General features: G+C 42.6%; 1 protein-coding gene across 2 annotated transcripts in view; it reads right to left on the reverse strand.

Annotated features, from left to right (window-relative positions):
• The window catches only part of sipa1l1 (signal-induced proliferation-associated 1 like 1), a 69,592-nt gene that overhangs the window by 3,569 nt on the left and 48,780 nt on the right, over positions 1 to 17,243 (reverse strand). For both annotated transcript variants that reach the window (XM_089021800.1, XM_089021799.1), the window contains exons 10-22: positions 16,217 to 16,315; positions 15,115 to 15,290; positions 14,735 to 15,022; positions 13,844 to 13,993; positions 13,560 to 13,687; positions 9,015 to 9,112; positions 6,874 to 7,355; positions 5,357 to 5,530; positions 4,266 to 4,434; positions 3,075 to 3,309; positions 2,815 to 2,985; positions 854 to 965; positions 56 to 134 (exon numbers count right to left, since the gene is read on the reverse strand). In XM_089021800.1, coding sequence (XP_088877926.1) covers positions 56 to 134; positions 854 to 965; positions 2,815 to 2,985; positions 3,075 to 3,309; positions 4,266 to 4,434; positions 5,357 to 5,530; positions 6,874 to 7,355; positions 9,015 to 9,112; positions 13,560 to 13,687; positions 13,844 to 13,993; positions 14,735 to 15,022; positions 15,115 to 15,290; positions 16,217 to 16,315 — 2,361 coding nt within the window. The remainder of the gene's footprint in view (positions 1 to 55; positions 135 to 853; positions 966 to 2,814; positions 2,986 to 3,074; positions 3,310 to 4,265; positions 4,435 to 5,356; positions 5,531 to 6,873; positions 7,356 to 9,014; positions 9,113 to 13,559; positions 13,688 to 13,843; positions 13,994 to 14,734; positions 15,023 to 15,114; positions 15,291 to 16,216; positions 16,316 to 17,243) is intronic.

The following is a 17,243-nucleotide window of genomic DNA, read 5'->3' on the forward strand; positions in this document are numbered from 1 at the left end:
GAAATGAAAAAGAAGGGACCAGGGGGGTAAATATGTCAAATGTGTTGTCACCCACCTTCTTCAGATCGTCTTGGAGCATCTTCACCATGGCCTCTAACTTGGTTACTTTCCTTTCCAGTCCGATGTGGCCCTCACTGTGTGGATAAAATATCGTCAGTTTGATGGGATTGGTGACAAAATGAGCCTTCCCCCACAATTGTCTGTGGAGGCTCTCAGTCGTACAGGAGATGTCCATCGATGAGAAGGTTTCTTCAGCCGTCATCTGTACTTCTTTGACGGCGTCGGACGTTTCGCTGCTCATCCGAAGAGCTTTGTCAATGAACTAAAGTTGTGCTGGTAATCTGATTACCTCTTTTGTTGTCTGATGAACAGTGGACTACTCCCTGAACCTAATTTGATGACCTCTTTTGTAATGTCTAATGTATGATATCGTAATCTGATTACTTCTTTTGTTCTGTCTGATGTCTGATATTGTAATCTGATTACTTTTTTGTTCTGTCTGATGAAGTAATCAGATTGGCTTCAGGGAGTAGTCCACTGCTCCCCCGACATTAGTGCAGGGACCTATCAAAGCAAAGGTCTGGCACCGCCACCTCTGTCCATTAGGGATATATAGGGCCAAAGTTACCAGCACAACTTTAGTTCGCTGACGAAGCTCTTCGGATGAAGGGTGAAACGTCCTTTTCATCGATGCTTCCCCACAATCGCAATCACCAAATTTGAGGACGGCGCCACAAGCAAATCTGAACTTTTCACAAAATCCACTATTGTGGTATTTTTTTGTATTTTGTCATATTTGATGGTAATTTTGCCTGTAATGAGATATCAAGGAATTAAAAAGGTCAATTTGTACCTGGATGTAGGCCGGGACATGGGAGCAGGCTGCAGCTCTATGTGGCTCTGCTGAGGACTGGAGGCGCCACTACTTCGGTGGTTGGAATCCCCAAATACGTAACTTCTCTGGACTGGAAGGACACACACAAGAAGAATTGATTGTTGTTTTCATTTTAAAACTGATAGGAATAGAAGATCCCAAAATTATCTGATGAATTAACTTCATTTGGAGGGAAAAACAACAGCTGACATTTCATACATTCATACAATCATGTCCAAAGAATGCATTCTCGGCTCAGGGGCCAAAAGCGACCCATGGTCAATTTTCATGCGGCCCGCAGCCCCCGTCATACTGTAAAGTAAATAACATCTGACCCGCATGTAGAATTAATATATTGGGCTATAACGCTGTTACCTGTGTGTGTGCAAAGTGCTGCCATCTTTAGGCTCAATTAGAAACAGCAAATTAGTATACGAGTATGTATCGTATTTTCCAGTGTCTAAGGCGAACCGGAGTATAAGGTGCACCCCCAATGAATGGTGAACTTTTTCCATATATAAGGCGCGCCAGACTATAAGGTGCAAGATAGCCAGCTCGGTACCTAGATAATAGATATCAAATAGATAGCAAATGGATCGCAAATAGTCAATGAATAAAAAAAAGTTTTCCAAATATAATACAAAAACATAAAAAAAAAAGCTGGGGTTACCCATGACTTCTTCTACAGGGGGAAATGCAGTCAGTAGTAGCTAACAGTAATTGCGAGACCTGTCGTGGCTTAATATTACTTCACATAGAAGGCGAACCTGCGTATAAGGCGCAGGGTCATTTATAGAAGAAAATGAAGGCCTTATCCACCGGAAAATACGGTAATTGACTGAATGAGACCCCCAATTTTCTAAAATGGCGATTTTCTACATTTCTTTTTTACATTTTTTAAAATAGCAACAATCAACAAAAGAACAATTACTTCTGTTCAACTGTTGCAAAAAAATGTAATTAAAATGTTTTTACAAGTCATATTCAATTGCCAATATAATTTTGTTTCAAATGAACCAAACACATGCTAACTTATTCACTGCCATTCACACATTTATTCGGGAATTGAAAATTTACAGTCACAGGACCAGTTTTTCTGCGGGTGAGCAGCGGCAGCCACATGCGCCAGCGTTCACTCAACCCAGAAATAACTCAAATAAATAGAAAGCTAGCTAGCTAGTTAACAGATAGTTAATATATAGCTAGATAGACAGTTAGCTAAGTAGCTAGAGAGCCATATAGCTAATAAATAGCCGGCTACATAGCTAGATAGCCAGATAGCTAATAGATAGCAAATATATAGCAAATGGATAGCAAATAGATAACAAGCTAGGTACCTAGATAATACATATCAAATAGATAGCAAATGGGTCGCAAATAGATAGATAGCTAGACAGCAAATAGATAGCAATTGGATAGCCAGCTAAGTAGCTAGCTAAATATCAAATAGATAGCAAATGGGTTGCAAATAAATAGCGAGCTAGGTAGCTAGCTAGCTGTGTCTGTTCACCTCAGATTGACCCCACATTTTCTGTGCTTCCATTGTGGGCCTTCTAAGCATGATTTTTTTTTAAATATGATAACTTCTATTCTGTCTATTCTTTATCACTCAGTTTATTATGTATGTTTTTTAATGAAAGCGTATCTACTTAGCTGTTTTTTTACTCACCAGCTGAAGGCAAAAATTCAACTCCACTAAAATACTTACTTATTGAATAAAAAAACACTGAATGACCCACTGAAATTTATTTCAAATAATTGCTGTTATATGAAAAGAATGTCCGCCACGGTGACCCCACCCAGCATTTTTAACACCAAATATGTCCCCCTTTGCAAAAAGTTTGGACACCCCTGTTATATGACAATAAATCTGGAAAGTTCCCTTTTTTTTAACAATACAAAAAAATAAACTTAAAAAGTGTATGTAAAATGAACCGGACCGTAATGTGTGTTTCTTTCACTGTCAAACGTATTGGCCACATCCACCAGATGTGTCCAGTCCAGCGGGCTGTCCCTCTCAGAGGACGGCAGGGGCATGAGCTCCTGAGGCAGAGGCCCACGATGACGCTCCACCAAATCCACCAAAGACGTGTCGGATGCCGAGAGGTCTCCTGCGGACAGAAATATTAGCGCAATCGATTGCCATGACGACGGGTGGAATTTTGCGCTGAACGTTTCCCAGCTCGGCAATTTCTGTTACCATGGAGCTTGACTCCCAGTTTATAGGACGGCCGTCGAAGCGGCACGCCGCGGGTGGTGGGTGAGCGCGGCAGAGTGGAGCAACTGAAGAGGACGTCGGCGCCGAGTGCCGCTTCCGTCATTGAATCCGTCAGAGAGGGAAGGCGCTGGCCGCGGTAGATGCTTTCGTCGGACAGAGTGCGATGGAGGGAGCGACGGCGGCTGGGGGGCTGGCTCGGGGGGGATTTCTGGGCATGCTGGGGAACAAAGTCATCAAAAGTCTGGGCACCGTTTTTACTGATACAGTGATACCTCGGTTTATGAACCCCTTGGCTTACGAAGTTTTCGGTTTACGAATTTTTGAAAATTTTACCTTGGCATACTAACTTTTTTCGAGAAACACACAGAGCTGAGTGATGTGTCGTTCGTGAACGAGCTCGTTCTCACAACAAAATGGCAGCCGACTGTTTCTGTCCTCTATTCCCTGCCCCAAGTCTTTGGTTAAAGCCACGTGATTGGTCAAGAACGCAGGAGTGAGGGGAGGTGGTTTAAACATTAAAAAGACAGGCAGACAACAGTGAGAGTTTCAACTTTGATAGTTCAAAGGCAAAGTGTAGACTGCAAGTTTAAAATATCCCATCAATCAGGCTCCACAAACAACCCGCAAAAGCCATCTGTATACTTGATGCAAAAAGCTATCAACCCAGCTAAACAGAACACAATTGATGAGTAACTAAATAAAATTAGCACAGAGAAAGCACCTACAAGGGATCATTCCTCAAGATGGTGAAAGAAGGTTAGGTTCCTCACCAAGTGTTTAATGCTGGTGAAACCGGCCACTCCATTCCATCAAGCCATCAACGACCATCACAAAGGTAAATAAAACGACTATTATACAGTACAATTCATTTCTTAAATTATAATACCATAGCACATTTATTATACATATTATAAGTTATATTTTGTGCAGTTTTAAGGGTTAGAAAATTAGGTTTTATGGGGCTCTGGGAACAGATTATTCTCATTTTAATGGTTTCCTATGGGAAATTATTTTTTGGTATACACACTTTTCGCCTTCACACTGTCTGGGAACCGATTAAATTTGTAATCCAAGGTATCACTGTATTATGTATTCTGTGTGAAAAGTAGAGTATGTTTAAAAAAAAAGTATATTTTATGTCAATTTCAAGAAAAACATTTTCTACAAGAGTACCTTTTCCTTATGTCGACGTGGTGGGAGCGGGCTGTCCTTGGCGGGGTGCCTCTTCACATCATCTTCAATAGTCGACTTGGCATGGGGCTGAGGAGAGTGCATGTCCCTCAAAGAAGGTCTGGCAGCAGGAGTCGGAATAGCTTCCATTCCGCTCTCCCCGGGAGATTTCCTGAAATCACCCAAAACGAACGACCAGGGACTTCTGGGTTATTCGGTGAAAATCTCTTTTTACGTGTCATTTTCTCTGCGGCCACAAGAGGGGAATCAAGACGCGCAAACGGAAGATCAAGTGGGTGGAGGAGATGGAAAATGAGCAGCCCAATGAATGAATAAATAAATAAATAAATAAATAAAAACAGAAGCCTGCTAATAATCTATACACCTGAACATTTCACTGGCCTTATGCAATGTTGTCAGAATCCGCTTTAAAGAGAAATCGATAAAATAATCATGACTGGTAAGTATTTATAACACAGGTGTCAAAGTTGAGGCTCGGGGGCCAAATCCGGCCCGCCACGTCATTTTATTCGGCCCACGAAAGCAAATCAAACGTGATGTTTGCTAAAGTCTGAGCAAAAATCTCAAATTGTCCCAAGTAAACCACAATAACAGTCATTATTTTTGGCTTTAAATTTTAAAATGAATTATTCATTAACTCATTCACTGCCAGACGATGTGCAAAAATGTTTCCACTCCAGTGGCAGGGTTTTTGTCATTTTCACTCAAATAACAGAACCCACAGCATATTGAGTTTTAGGACTCCATAAACATTCAATACAGCGTAAGAAACTTTAGACTGTCTTCTTTCATCAGGAAAAAAATAGTAAATTCCTAACTTATATATGGACTTAACTGAGCGTGAAATGGGGGTGGTTGTACAAAATACAATATAATACATATTGATTTATATAGCGCTTTCACAACAGCTGAAGCTGTAACAAAGCGCTAACATGGACAAAAGGCAAATTCTGCCCCCTTGTGGAAGTGAAAAACATTGCCGGAGGTCTGACCAACGCTTTATTGGCAAAAAATAAGCTTGACTTTTGGGGGCCGGGGGGTAGGGCGTTTTTGCAAAGGAACTTCTTTCTTACTTGCGTGTGTCCCCAAAATCAACCGAGTTGATGGTAGAACCGGGCTTCCTCCAACCTATCAGGTACTTGGACTGAGCTCCCTGGCGAGGATAAAAACTCTTCGGCCCAGGAGACGCCGAAGATTGGGATGAAGGCGAAGTGGTTGAGGAGGACTCTTCTCGGGGTGACCCGTGTCTGAAAGGTGGATCGTATTTGCGATCAAACAAACAACAGACCAAGTACGAACCGACACCTCCGGACAAGTTGTGTCCATAATATGTAAAATCACTTCAAATGACTTCTACTGGGCGTGTTTTACAAACATTCCATGGCATATAGCTATATTTTACGTTTTAAGACTTGCGCTGAATATTCAGGAAGTCTTGTTTTCGAGTTGATGACGATCCCCGGCCCTGACGCAGAAAGGGACACAAAATGCATTTTGACATGGAGCTTGGGCGCCATCTTCTGCATTTTCTGGGTGCTACATTGCTGTCATTGACGGCTCAAATTGATATGGGAGGACTTCTTTAATCGATTGCAATCATTTATGCTTTCCTCTTCAGAACTATTTGAATCTTATTCATAACTGGATGAGTGACAAGAAAGGATCTTCTCCAAATCTGAAGCCATTGTTTTGATTCGAGAGCGAGGCAAGACGTCCTGGCGTGACGTCACGAACAAGGAGGCGGGACCTTCTGAAACTCGGCATCTCCAAGGTCATTTTAAAGTAGTATTGGTCCTTTAAAGGACAACCGACGTCACTGTTTAGTTTCCTAACTGACATCAGAAAAATGTTTTAAAGCATCTAAAATACTAAAAACACACAGAATGATATTTTTAGTCAAATGCAAAAAAAAAAAAAAAAAAACAATAAAAATGACTTAGTGTTTAAAAACTACTTCAAATTGAACCCGGAAGTGGCCAGTTTCAGAAGGTCCTGCCCCCTTGCTCCAGAATCAAAACAATGGCTTCAGATTCTGAGAAAATGCTTTCTAGTTACTCATCCAGTTATGAATATGATTCAAATACATCTGAAGAGGAAAGCATACATGTTTGCAATCGATTAAAGAATTTATTCTGTGTCGTTTTGAGGCATCTGGAGAGAAACGTAGCACCCAAATAATGCAGAGGATGGCGACAAAGCTCCGTGGAAATGGGCTGATTTGTCTCCTGAGAATATCAAAACGATTCACCATCGCGTTATTTGTGTTTTCCTTCTAATTTCGCCATCAACACGGATCAACACGAAGTTTTCAGACCAAACAAAGTACCGCAAAATGCGTTGCCGTGATGAAAGGACTGCTACAGTTTGTCCTTTCTTGGTCAGGGGCGTTCCTTCCGTGACGTGACGTCAGGACTCGTCACCAACTCAAAAACAAGACTTCCGGAATATTCAGCGCAAGTATTAAAATGTAAAATATAGCTATATGCGGTGGAATCTTTGTAAAATACACTCAGTAGAAGTCATTTGCGATTTTACAATTAAGGACACAGGCGTCGGTTGTCCTTTAAACTGTGTTCTCACACTAACTGACCTTGAGTGAGATCCACCATCGCTCAGACTGAAGGTGCTGCTGTCTCGGACAAGAAGATGAGTAGGAGGTGTTCGACCGGCGCCATCGAGGCTTCTCTCAACTGGAGGAACGGGCGATTCGGCAGCTGCGGGCGACCTCTCCAATATTCTGCGTCCGCCTTCAGTGGGGCTATGCCACGGCGACCGATCCCTGCTCTCCCGCCCTCCGCTGGGAGCGAGCAGGGAGGTGGTGCTGCCGTGATGAGAGTGCGGGTGGTTGTGGTGCGAGGCCCCGTACGAGCTGGTGTCGATGCCGCTGTCGGCGGAGGATCCCTGGAGGTAGCCGCCTCCCCCGAGGCCGTTGGGCTCCGGCTCACCTTGGTCGCCGCTGGAACCCCCGCCGGCGCCCATTTCGTACCATTTATCGCTATCGCTGTGGCCGCCACTGGAAGCCGTGCTTGACAGCGTATTACTGCTGGAGTGGCCGGAGTAAGGACCCTCCGACTGTCGGAAAAAAGCACAAGGATGCAACTTCAGAACTTGGCCGTGCATATTGAATGACAAATATGGATCTAAATATGACCCGAATCACATCTCCGGCATCCAGAGTGATGCAAAACTTTGAGTAGCATCTACCTGCTACTAAATAGTGTTTGCGTACTCACAATACTGGCTAACATGACATGAAATGTCAAAAACATCTATTAAGATAGGATCCCAGATATTATCTCATTCACTGCCAAAATTTCAAATTGTCCCACGTAAACCACTAAAATAGTCATTATTTTCGGCTTTAAATTTGAAAAACGGTTATTTATTAACCCATTCACTGCCAGAAGACGTGCAAAAAAAGTGTCCACTCCAGTGCCAGGGTTTTTGTCATTTTCAAATTGCAGGACCCACAGAATATTGAGTTTTAGGACTACTTGAGTGGCGGCCCGGTAGCCGAGTGGTTAGCACACAGCTTCACAGTGCAGAGGTCGCCGGTCCGGCCTCCCTGTGTGGAGTTTGCATGTCCTCCGGTTTCCTCCCACACTCCAAAAACATGCATGGCAGGCAGATTGACCACTCCAAATTGTCCCTAGGTGTGAGTGTGAGAGTGACTGTTGTACGTCTTTGTGTGCCCTGCGATTGGCTGGCAACCAATTCAGGGTGTGCCTCATGCCCGAAGACAGCTGAGATAGGCTCCAGCAACCCCCGCGACCCTAATGAGGAATAAGCGGTACGGAAAATGAGATGAGATGAGGACTACATGAACATTCAATGCAGCGTAAGAAACCTTAGATTTCATTAGAAAAAAATGAGTTAATTCCTGAGTTATATAGATCTGGACATCTAGTTATATGATCTTGTCCAAAATACAATGCAATACATACATATTGATTTATATAATTATATTATATTATTATTCCATATTCCATAAGCGCCTTTCAAAACTCTCAAGGTCACTTTACAGTCCCGGAATCAGTTTTTCTTTGGGTGTGCAGCGGCAGCCACATGCGCCAGCGTTCACTCAACCAGGAATAACTCAAATAGATCGAAAGTTAGATAGCTGGCTAATAGATAACTAATATATAGCTACCTATATAGCTAATAGATAGCATATAGATAGCAAATAGCTAGTTAGGTCGCCAGCTAGATAGATAGTCTGCAAATAGATATCAAATAGATATGTAGAAAGGTAGCCAGCTAGATATCGAGATTAGCTAGCTAATAGATCACTAATAGCTAGGTATCTAGAGAGCTAGCCAGCCATCTAAAAGATAGCTAGCTAGGTAGCCAGCCAGATAGCCAGCTAGATAGCTCAAGTGAGCAACATGACGTCAACAAACCAGGAAGGACCCATTATGTTTCATGTTGGGCAAATAAAAGCAAAGTGAATTGGAACCACGGCATCCTGGTCATCTCATCCAAATATAGCGCTTTAACAACAGCTGAAGCAGGAACAAAGCACTAACATGGAAAAAGGGGAAATGCTGCCACCTTGTGGAAGGGAAAAAAACATTTCCATAGGTCTTGCCAGCGCTTTATTGGCACCCAAACAAGAAAAAACAAAAACAAAATTCGGGAATGGCGCTCTACGTCATATTTTCAATTCCCGAATAAATTTTGCAGTGAATGAGTTCATAGCTGACGGTAGAACTAAGTCCTGTAAAAACACACCTGGCTGCTTTTTTTTGGTGACAGGTGGATCACCTGCTCCTGTCTTTGAATGCGGGGACCCCCGGAGTAGCCTTGAGCAGATTTCGAGACTGGAGCATCTGCAATAAAGAAATAAAGGCAGTCAGGGTTAATGTCAAGGACATTGAAAAATATTGGGTAAAACTAGATGACTTTTTATCAGTGGGCTGTCAAGGCCTGCAAGGCCTTCTCTGCTGGCCTAAAAATATCTGACTCACAGACTAATGTAAATTTTGTCCATGGTTTTTTTATTAAATAATTCCAAATTGTCTTTCAGGTTCCTTTCATTGCTTTCCCCTGTTGTGCTGTTTCCAGATGTGTGTGTCGTATTCAAACATTTAACCAATCACATTTCATCCATCATTCGTTAGCAAGGTCAAAAATCTATCTGGACCCCTTCACAAGCATTTCTGCGGGCCCTGAAGCATTAAAATCAATGTCAATGAAACTGTTGCTTTAACCAATCAGAGTTCAAGTTGGGAAGCCATGGCCTGCTGGAAGGCGCTTCAAAACTATGATTGGTTAATCACATGATTGGCTAGTCACTAGCCAATCATAGTATCACTAGCCGTGAGTGATAACAGCATACTGGCCAGAACTAGCACACTGTATCCATGCAATATAAATTACAATACATATTGATTTATATAGCGCTTTAAAAACTGTTGTAACAAAGAGCTGAACATGGAAAACTATCATATAGAGGTAGCGAGCTGAATAAGCAAATATATTGTTGTGTCGATTTAATCGGCAATGGCTGAAGGAGGAGAAGAAATGGATTTGGTTGTAGATATACTGCTCAAGCCATTTTCAAGACGGACTTTGTCAAGATGGACATCATTGAGGTTGGACAGCTCCGAAACTAGCAAAAATCGCAAATAATATTGCAATTCTATGAGGTTATTATGAATCTACACGTTCATAGTAAAAATTCGAACAGTTTAATGACAGTATTTCTTAAGTTTCTTCAAGTCACATGTTATTTCCTTGCTAATGCCATCCTTTAGTGGACGTGTAGTAAATCACACCACACTCGCAGCTGTGGAGTGATTCAGACGTAGCACTAGTGAAGGCCTAGGAGTGACATACACGGCCCGCCTGCTGTTTCATTATTTAGATAGGGCAATGGGTACTTTTAATCCCGACACACAACAGGGCTCATGACACGGACAACATCACCGTTCTACTGCTTGCATCAAGGAAAAAAAAATAAAAAAAAAACAAAAACACGAATGGCTTGTCATCCGTGGCAACGTACATCACAAGAAAACGTGTCCCTCGACAGCGCCTGCTGGGCCTGTTCTGAGCAAGCTGTGCTGTGTGAATGAGTGTGCGTGCCGGAACCAAACTACTGTGGAACACGGGGCGTTAGATGGAGGGGGGGGTTGTGTAATGATCGACATCTTACGCAATATGACCTCCAGAGGAGACAGAACGGTATCACGGTAACGCGATGGAAAACACAGAGCGAGTTGTCACACCACTATGAGAAGAAAGGAGCGTCAGCGCAGATGCGTGTGTGGCGATGTCGCGACTTGGAATTGAAGCGGATTTTTGTGCGGCATGAGATGTGAGACAATCTATTTTTGTCAATGGATGCTACAGTTTAATATTTGCTTTCAACATTAAGCTTGTAGCAGACGTGCACATTTCATCATGACATTCTTGATCCACTAGTGAAAACGACAGTAATTCTTTCCTCTTTCATCTAGAACTGCTTGATGCAACAAAGAGGGTGCAGAAAGTGCTTAAGATTGAATGACTGCCTTTGTCTTTTGTGTTGTGTCACATTATTTATTATTTCGTGTTTTTTGTTGTTGTTTTGATTTCAAGATGGCACCGCGAGAGTGGCCGCCTTAACATCAGCTCATGTATTTTATTTTTCTACTTCTTCCTTTCCTTTCCTCTTCCTTTCATCACTTTGCTGTTTTGAAATGTACATTTCTCCACTACGAGATTAATAAAGGCGAATGCAGAAACCATCCCTTGACTTTAAGTACAATATGTTGTTCTCCATGCAATGGATCTGATTTTTCGACATTGTTTTCCCTCAATTTCAGTGACAAGACATTACAATACGATTGAAGGACTTAAGAAATGCAGAATGCTAAAACCACAACCCGAGTTGGAGCTGGAATCTTAGTTGACCTTGAGTGAACTTTTCCAGTCTGAACCGTCCCACCCCGACCAAAAAAAAGACACGAGGACTTAAAAAGCAAACCATGAAATGAAAGACTATGACTTTTTCTATGTGATTGCGGGGGTCACAGCCGGGGTTGGGAACACAAAAGTAGGCTGGCGAACAATTGGCTGAATTTAAAAGTCAAGCGGACAGCCAGAAAGCGGTGGCAAACGAGACGGTCAATTTGGTGGCCGCCGCTGACCGTGGTGGACAGAAATAAAAAGCGTTCGCAAAATCCGTGCGATGGGAAAGTGTTGACAAGTAAATGAAAGCAGATGTACAAAGGCGGAGGGGATGATGAATGGGAGGCAAATAGAAATGACAACGGCGAAATGAGAAAGAGTCTCGACAGACGACGACCCGGTTTGCCAACTGCAGGGAGCATAAACGGAGGAATTTCCCCAGCCTTATTTTCTAGTAAATCGTATGAAAAGATACAGGTGAGCAAATTTGACCATTTATCCTGCCACTTTTGTCTCCATTACAGCGATTATCGATTTTTTTTCCACGTTTTCTTCAAACATGGTGTCAAAGTCACGGCCCGGGGGCCAAATCTGGCCCGCCACATCATTTTATTCAGCCCGCCAAAGCAAATCAAGCATGTCAAGTGCCTAGTTGCGAAACAAAGTCTGAACCAAAATTTCAAATTGTCCCACGTAAACCACAATAAAAGTCATTATTCTTGGCTTTAAATTTGAAAACTAGTTGTTCATTAATTTGTCGTGCGCTCTATATGTAATATGTGGCAGGGATTAAACACTCTAATGGCTTCTCAAAATTCATAACGGCCCTCGAGAGAAAACCGTAAATACAATATGTTCAGCGGCAAAAAAATGAGTTTGATACCCTTGCCTTAGAACATAAGTGGGGGACAAAAGTACTCCATGATAGCGGTGACGATAAAATCACGAGGTGGTACTAAATAAGAAGCGCACCCATCAAATTGAGCATTATTGTGACGTTCCGAACGAGGCAGAGTGAGAGCTATCTCGTCGGAAGGAAAAAAGGTAGCTGGATCCTCAAAGCAAACGACGGAGACAGTAGATCCGTTCAGGCAGTTTATTGAAGGACACGCACGTCCGCACAGATAAGAAATAACAAACAAAAGGTGATGGACCAAAACATGGACCAGGGGCAATACACAAAAATAAAGATTACTGGATGAGTGAGTAGGGAGGCAAGGGGGGGGATACTGAGCTGAAGAGGAAAATGCAAGCTGTGTTCTACTTTAAAGGACAACCGACGTCTCCGGACAAGTTGTGTCCATAATTTGTAAAATGGCTTCAAATGACTTCTAGTGAGCGTATTTAACAAAGATTCCACCACATATAGCTATATTTTATGTTTTAAGACTCACGCTGAATATTCCGGAAGTCTTGTTTTTGAGTTGGTGACGAGGCCTCACGTTATGTCACTGAAGGAACACCCCTGACCGAAAAAAGGACACATTGTAGCAGTCCTTCCATCATGTCAATGCATTTTGCTGTACTTGTTTGGTCTGAAAACTTCATGTTGCACCAAAAAGAGGCTGAGGAGGGCGACAAAGCTCCGTGTAAGGAATTAATCAGCCTGTGGAAACGGCCTGATTAATTCCTTACACTGAGCTTTGTCGCCATTTTCTGCCTCTTTTTGGTGCTATATTTCCCCCCCTATTGCCTCAAAATGGCACGGAATAAATTCTTTAACCGATTGCAAACATGTATGCTTTCCTCTTCAGAACTATTTGAATCATATTCATAACTGGATGAGTAACAAGAAAGCATATTATCCGAATCTGAAGCCATTGTTTTGATTCTCCAGCAATGCAAGACGTCTTGGCGTGACGTCACGAATAATAATAATAATAAATTTCATTTCATTTATAAGCACCTTTAAAAACTCCCAAGGTCACTTCACAGTCACAGGATGAAGTTTTTCTGCGGGTGAGCAGCGGCACGGAAACACGGAAGTCATTAGAAAGAAAGCTAGCTAGCCAGCTAGTAGATATCTAATAGAAAGCCAACAACCCGGAATGACTCAGAGAGAAAAGCTAGCTAGCCAGCTAATAGCCAGTTAATAGATAAATAGCTAGATAGATAGATAGCTCGATAGGTGGCTGGCTATCGAGATAGCTATATATCTAATAGATAGCTAGCGAGATAGTTTGTTCGCTGATATAAATAATGTATGTATGTGTAATAAATATTTAGTCATGATTGTCCTATCAATTTCAAAACTGACATGGGCACAGCATGCCTCCATGCTTGAGATCTTCAAGATAAAAAAATGCAATCATATAACCATGACAAATGCAATTGACATGAGAGAAATGGCAAAAGAGCACGTGGGAAATTCTAAACTGTCACCTGTCGACGCTCGTTCAGGAGCTCCTTCCTCCATTCGGGACCAGTTGGGGGTGGACTTTCCACTAGACCCGCCCTCTCCGACCACCTGCCTCTCGTTGGACATCGGGGAGTGACGACTCCCTGCGAACCTGATAAATAAGCGCAAAAAATGTTTTTTTTAAAGTCATCCATCTATGTTTTTCTTTCCATGAATCCAGTAAGCGAGCTAAAAAGAACGCGCATGGACAAAAAATAAATAAAAAATAGTCATCTATAGGGAGAGCCACGTTGTCTATCGTTCTTACTGCTCAGGCATTGACTTCTGTCTCCAGTGAGCCGAGCCGCCGGACGCGTCGCTGGAACACGACAGGTTGCTGGGAGAGCTGCGATTGTGAGGAGAGCGACCCAGAGCCAGAGAGGAAACTAGGCTGTAACTTTCACTACCTGGAGATATCCTGGAAAATTTGTATTTATGATATAGAAACGTTTTTGAAGTTTCTGCTTTAAAGGACAACCGACACCTCCCGACAAGTTGCGTCCATAATTTGTAAAATCATTTCAAATGACTTCTACTGAGCGCATTTTACAAAGATTTCACTGCATATAGCTATATTTTACGTTTTAAAAGTCACTGAATATGAATATGAATTGAATATGAATGAATATGAATGTGAATATGAAGTCTTGTTTTCGAGTTGATGTCGATGCCGGAAGTTACATGACATTTGGTACGCCCCTGACCGAGAAAGTGACACACAGTGCATTTTGGGTACTTTTTTTTGTCTGAAAATACCGTGTTGATCGCGAAATTAGAAGGAAAACTATATAAATAGCGTGATGGTGAATCGTTGTGTGGCAGCCAATTGCGGTGACACGGATAAAGAAGGTGCAAGTTTCCACAAATCAAATCAAAAAATTTTAACCAATCACGGGCGGCTTTAACCGAAGGCTCCTATAAGCGGCTCCATATACTGGATGAAACGCCGCTTGTGCGCCATCTTCGAGCTCATTAGTGGCAGTTTTGGGCAAATTTAAGTCATTTCTATTGGTGTTTTGCATTTCACAAAAAATATCAGCTTGCGTGTTTTGGGTATTTTAGATGCTATAAAACGTTTTTCTGATGTCAGTTAGGAAACAAAAAAAATGGTGTCGGTTGTCCTTTAATGCCGCATTGAGACGTCAAAATTCCACCTCACCTCTTGGAGTCCAGCGGGCGGCCATCGCTGCTGACGCTGCGGGGGATGACCGCACCTCTTTCAAGCCTCTCGGCCGACAAGGTCTTGCCCACCGAACTCCCCAGGCTGATGGCCCTGTTGGGCGTGTGGGGCTGCGGCGAAGCGGTTAGCGACTGCTGGGGGCTACTGGATGTCCGCTGCCACTTGTTGTTGTTGCTGCGGAAGGGGAACTTGTATTCAAAGGAGCCGCTGTCGTTGCTGCTGCTCTTGTAGTCGGCCATCGGCATGCGATAGAGCTCCGAGCAGCCCCTGGTGGGGGATAAGTGTATGAATTGTCATTTTGCCCCCCCCCCTCAGTGCTAACATCAACTATTTCTTAAAATTAAAACATATAACCCAACCGGCGTGGTGTAGCATCATCGTGCGGCGGGATGATGGAAACGCGCACAGTCACCGAGGTGCGCAGCAAGTCGATCATTTGCTCGTGAGTCAGCGTCGCCACGGCCACTTTGCAGATTTCCACCAGACGACTTCCCTGGCGCAGGCCGGCCTGCCACGCGTAGCCGTACGGCTCCACCTGGGGCAAAGAATCACGGTGTCATTCGTTTAGATTAGATTATATTAGGATTGGATTAACCTTTATTAGTCTCGCAGTGGAGAAATTTACATTTCACAGCAGCAAAGTAATAGGAAAGGAAAGAAAGAAGTAGAAAAACAGAATACAGGAATTGCTGTAAAGGCAGCCACTCTCAATGTGCCATTTTAAAGTCAAAACAACAAAAAAAACCTCATTAAAAATAATGTGACACAACACGAAAGACACACAGTCATTCAATTCTTAAGCACTTTCTGCACCCTATTTGTTGCATGAGGAAGGGAGGATCAAAGTGTCCTTTTCACCAGTGGATCAGGGACATCATGGTGAAATGTGCATGTCTGCTACAAGCTAAATATTGAAAGCAAACACAAAGCTGTAGCATCCATTCACGAAAAGAGCTCTTGTGCCCCACGTGAATCCGCTTCAATTCCAAGCCGCGATAGTTCCACATAGATTAGATTAGCCTTTATATGTCTCATATTGTAGAAATGTACATTTCACAGCAGCAAAGTGATGTGAGTAAGAGGAAAGGAAGAAGTAGAAAAACAAAATACAGGAGCTACTGTAAAGGTAGCCACTCTCGCGGCATGATCCTCCATCTTTGATTTTCACTTTGAAGGAAAATGGCGGAGGTGTCCGATGAGTAGGATAGGAGCATGTCTAAGGTTGTTCTGATAGGGAGGCGAAAGTCTTGGCAGATATACAGCAGGATAAATAAATCAGTCTTGACATCATTGAACGATGGTTCAATTGAGGACTCAAAATAAATAAGAGATCAATCTGAGCGTAACTAATTGTAGTTCATTGTAATTAATCACCCAAAGTCAGCTGGGACACAAGATGGCATCACTGGCGAACGTGATGCACAAAGTGGATTGGACAAACGGACGGACAATTGGCAGTACCTCCGCAACGATGCCTTCGTAGTTGACATGGAAGCCGAGCTGTCCAAGACCATTTCGACGGAGTGTCATTTCAGACGTCTCGCAGGCTTTTGTCAGGAACTGAGGTCAAAAGATGAAGAAACAAAGCAAAAAGGTTGGTTGCAAATAGTCAAAAGGGGACACAAATAGGACAACTGAGGGCGTGGGGGCGATTTTATGAGATTGGATTAGCCTTTATTAATCTCGCAGTGGAGAAATGTACATTTCACAGCAGCAAAATTATGGAAGGAAAAGGATAGGACAGGAAGAAGTAGAAAAACAAAATACAGGAGCTGCTGTAAAGGCACTCTCGCGGTGCCATTTTACGCTTACAGTAGACGTGCACATTCCACCCTGATCCACTGCTGAAAAGGACACTTTGATCCTCTCCTCTTTCATCATGACACAAAGAGGGTACAGCAAGTGCTGAAGAATGAAGGACTCTCTGTGTCTTTGTGTTGTCATATTATTTGTTATTTAGTTTTTTTGTTCTTTTGACTTTTGTTCAGGTCGACATTAGTAAGAAATACAGTAAAGTCTCGTTATATCGATATTCAAGGGAGTCCGAAAAAATATCGATATAACCGGGACTATCGATATATCCGACCCCGTTTGCATGTAATTTTCTCCGTGCGTGCATAGAAATAGTATCGATATAACCGGGACTATCGATATATCCGATATCGATATAACGAGACTTTACTGTATTGTGCTAAGTCAATTCTCTTTGTCTTTTCTGTAATACCGTACAATAGCTATCTAGCTGGCTAGCTATTAGCTATCTATTGGCTTGCTAGCTAGCTTTCTATTTATTTATTTTACTATTCTATTTGAGTTACTTTCGGGTTGAGTGAACGCTGGCGCGTTTGGCTGCCGCTGCTCACCCACAGAAAAACTGATCCCGTGACTATAAAGTGACCTTTAGAGTTTTGAAAGGCGCTTAGAAATCAAATGTATTATTATTATTAGAAAATCAAAACAAAAATTAATAAATTACAAATAATGTGAC

Source organism: Hippocampus bargibanti, linkage group LG19 (assembly GCF_051943395.1).
Source record: "Hippocampus bargibanti isolate YZ-2025 linkage group LG19, ASM5194339v1, whole genome shotgun sequence".
NCBI lineage: Eukaryota > Metazoa > Chordata > Actinopteri > Syngnathiformes > Syngnathidae > Hippocampus > Hippocampus bargibanti.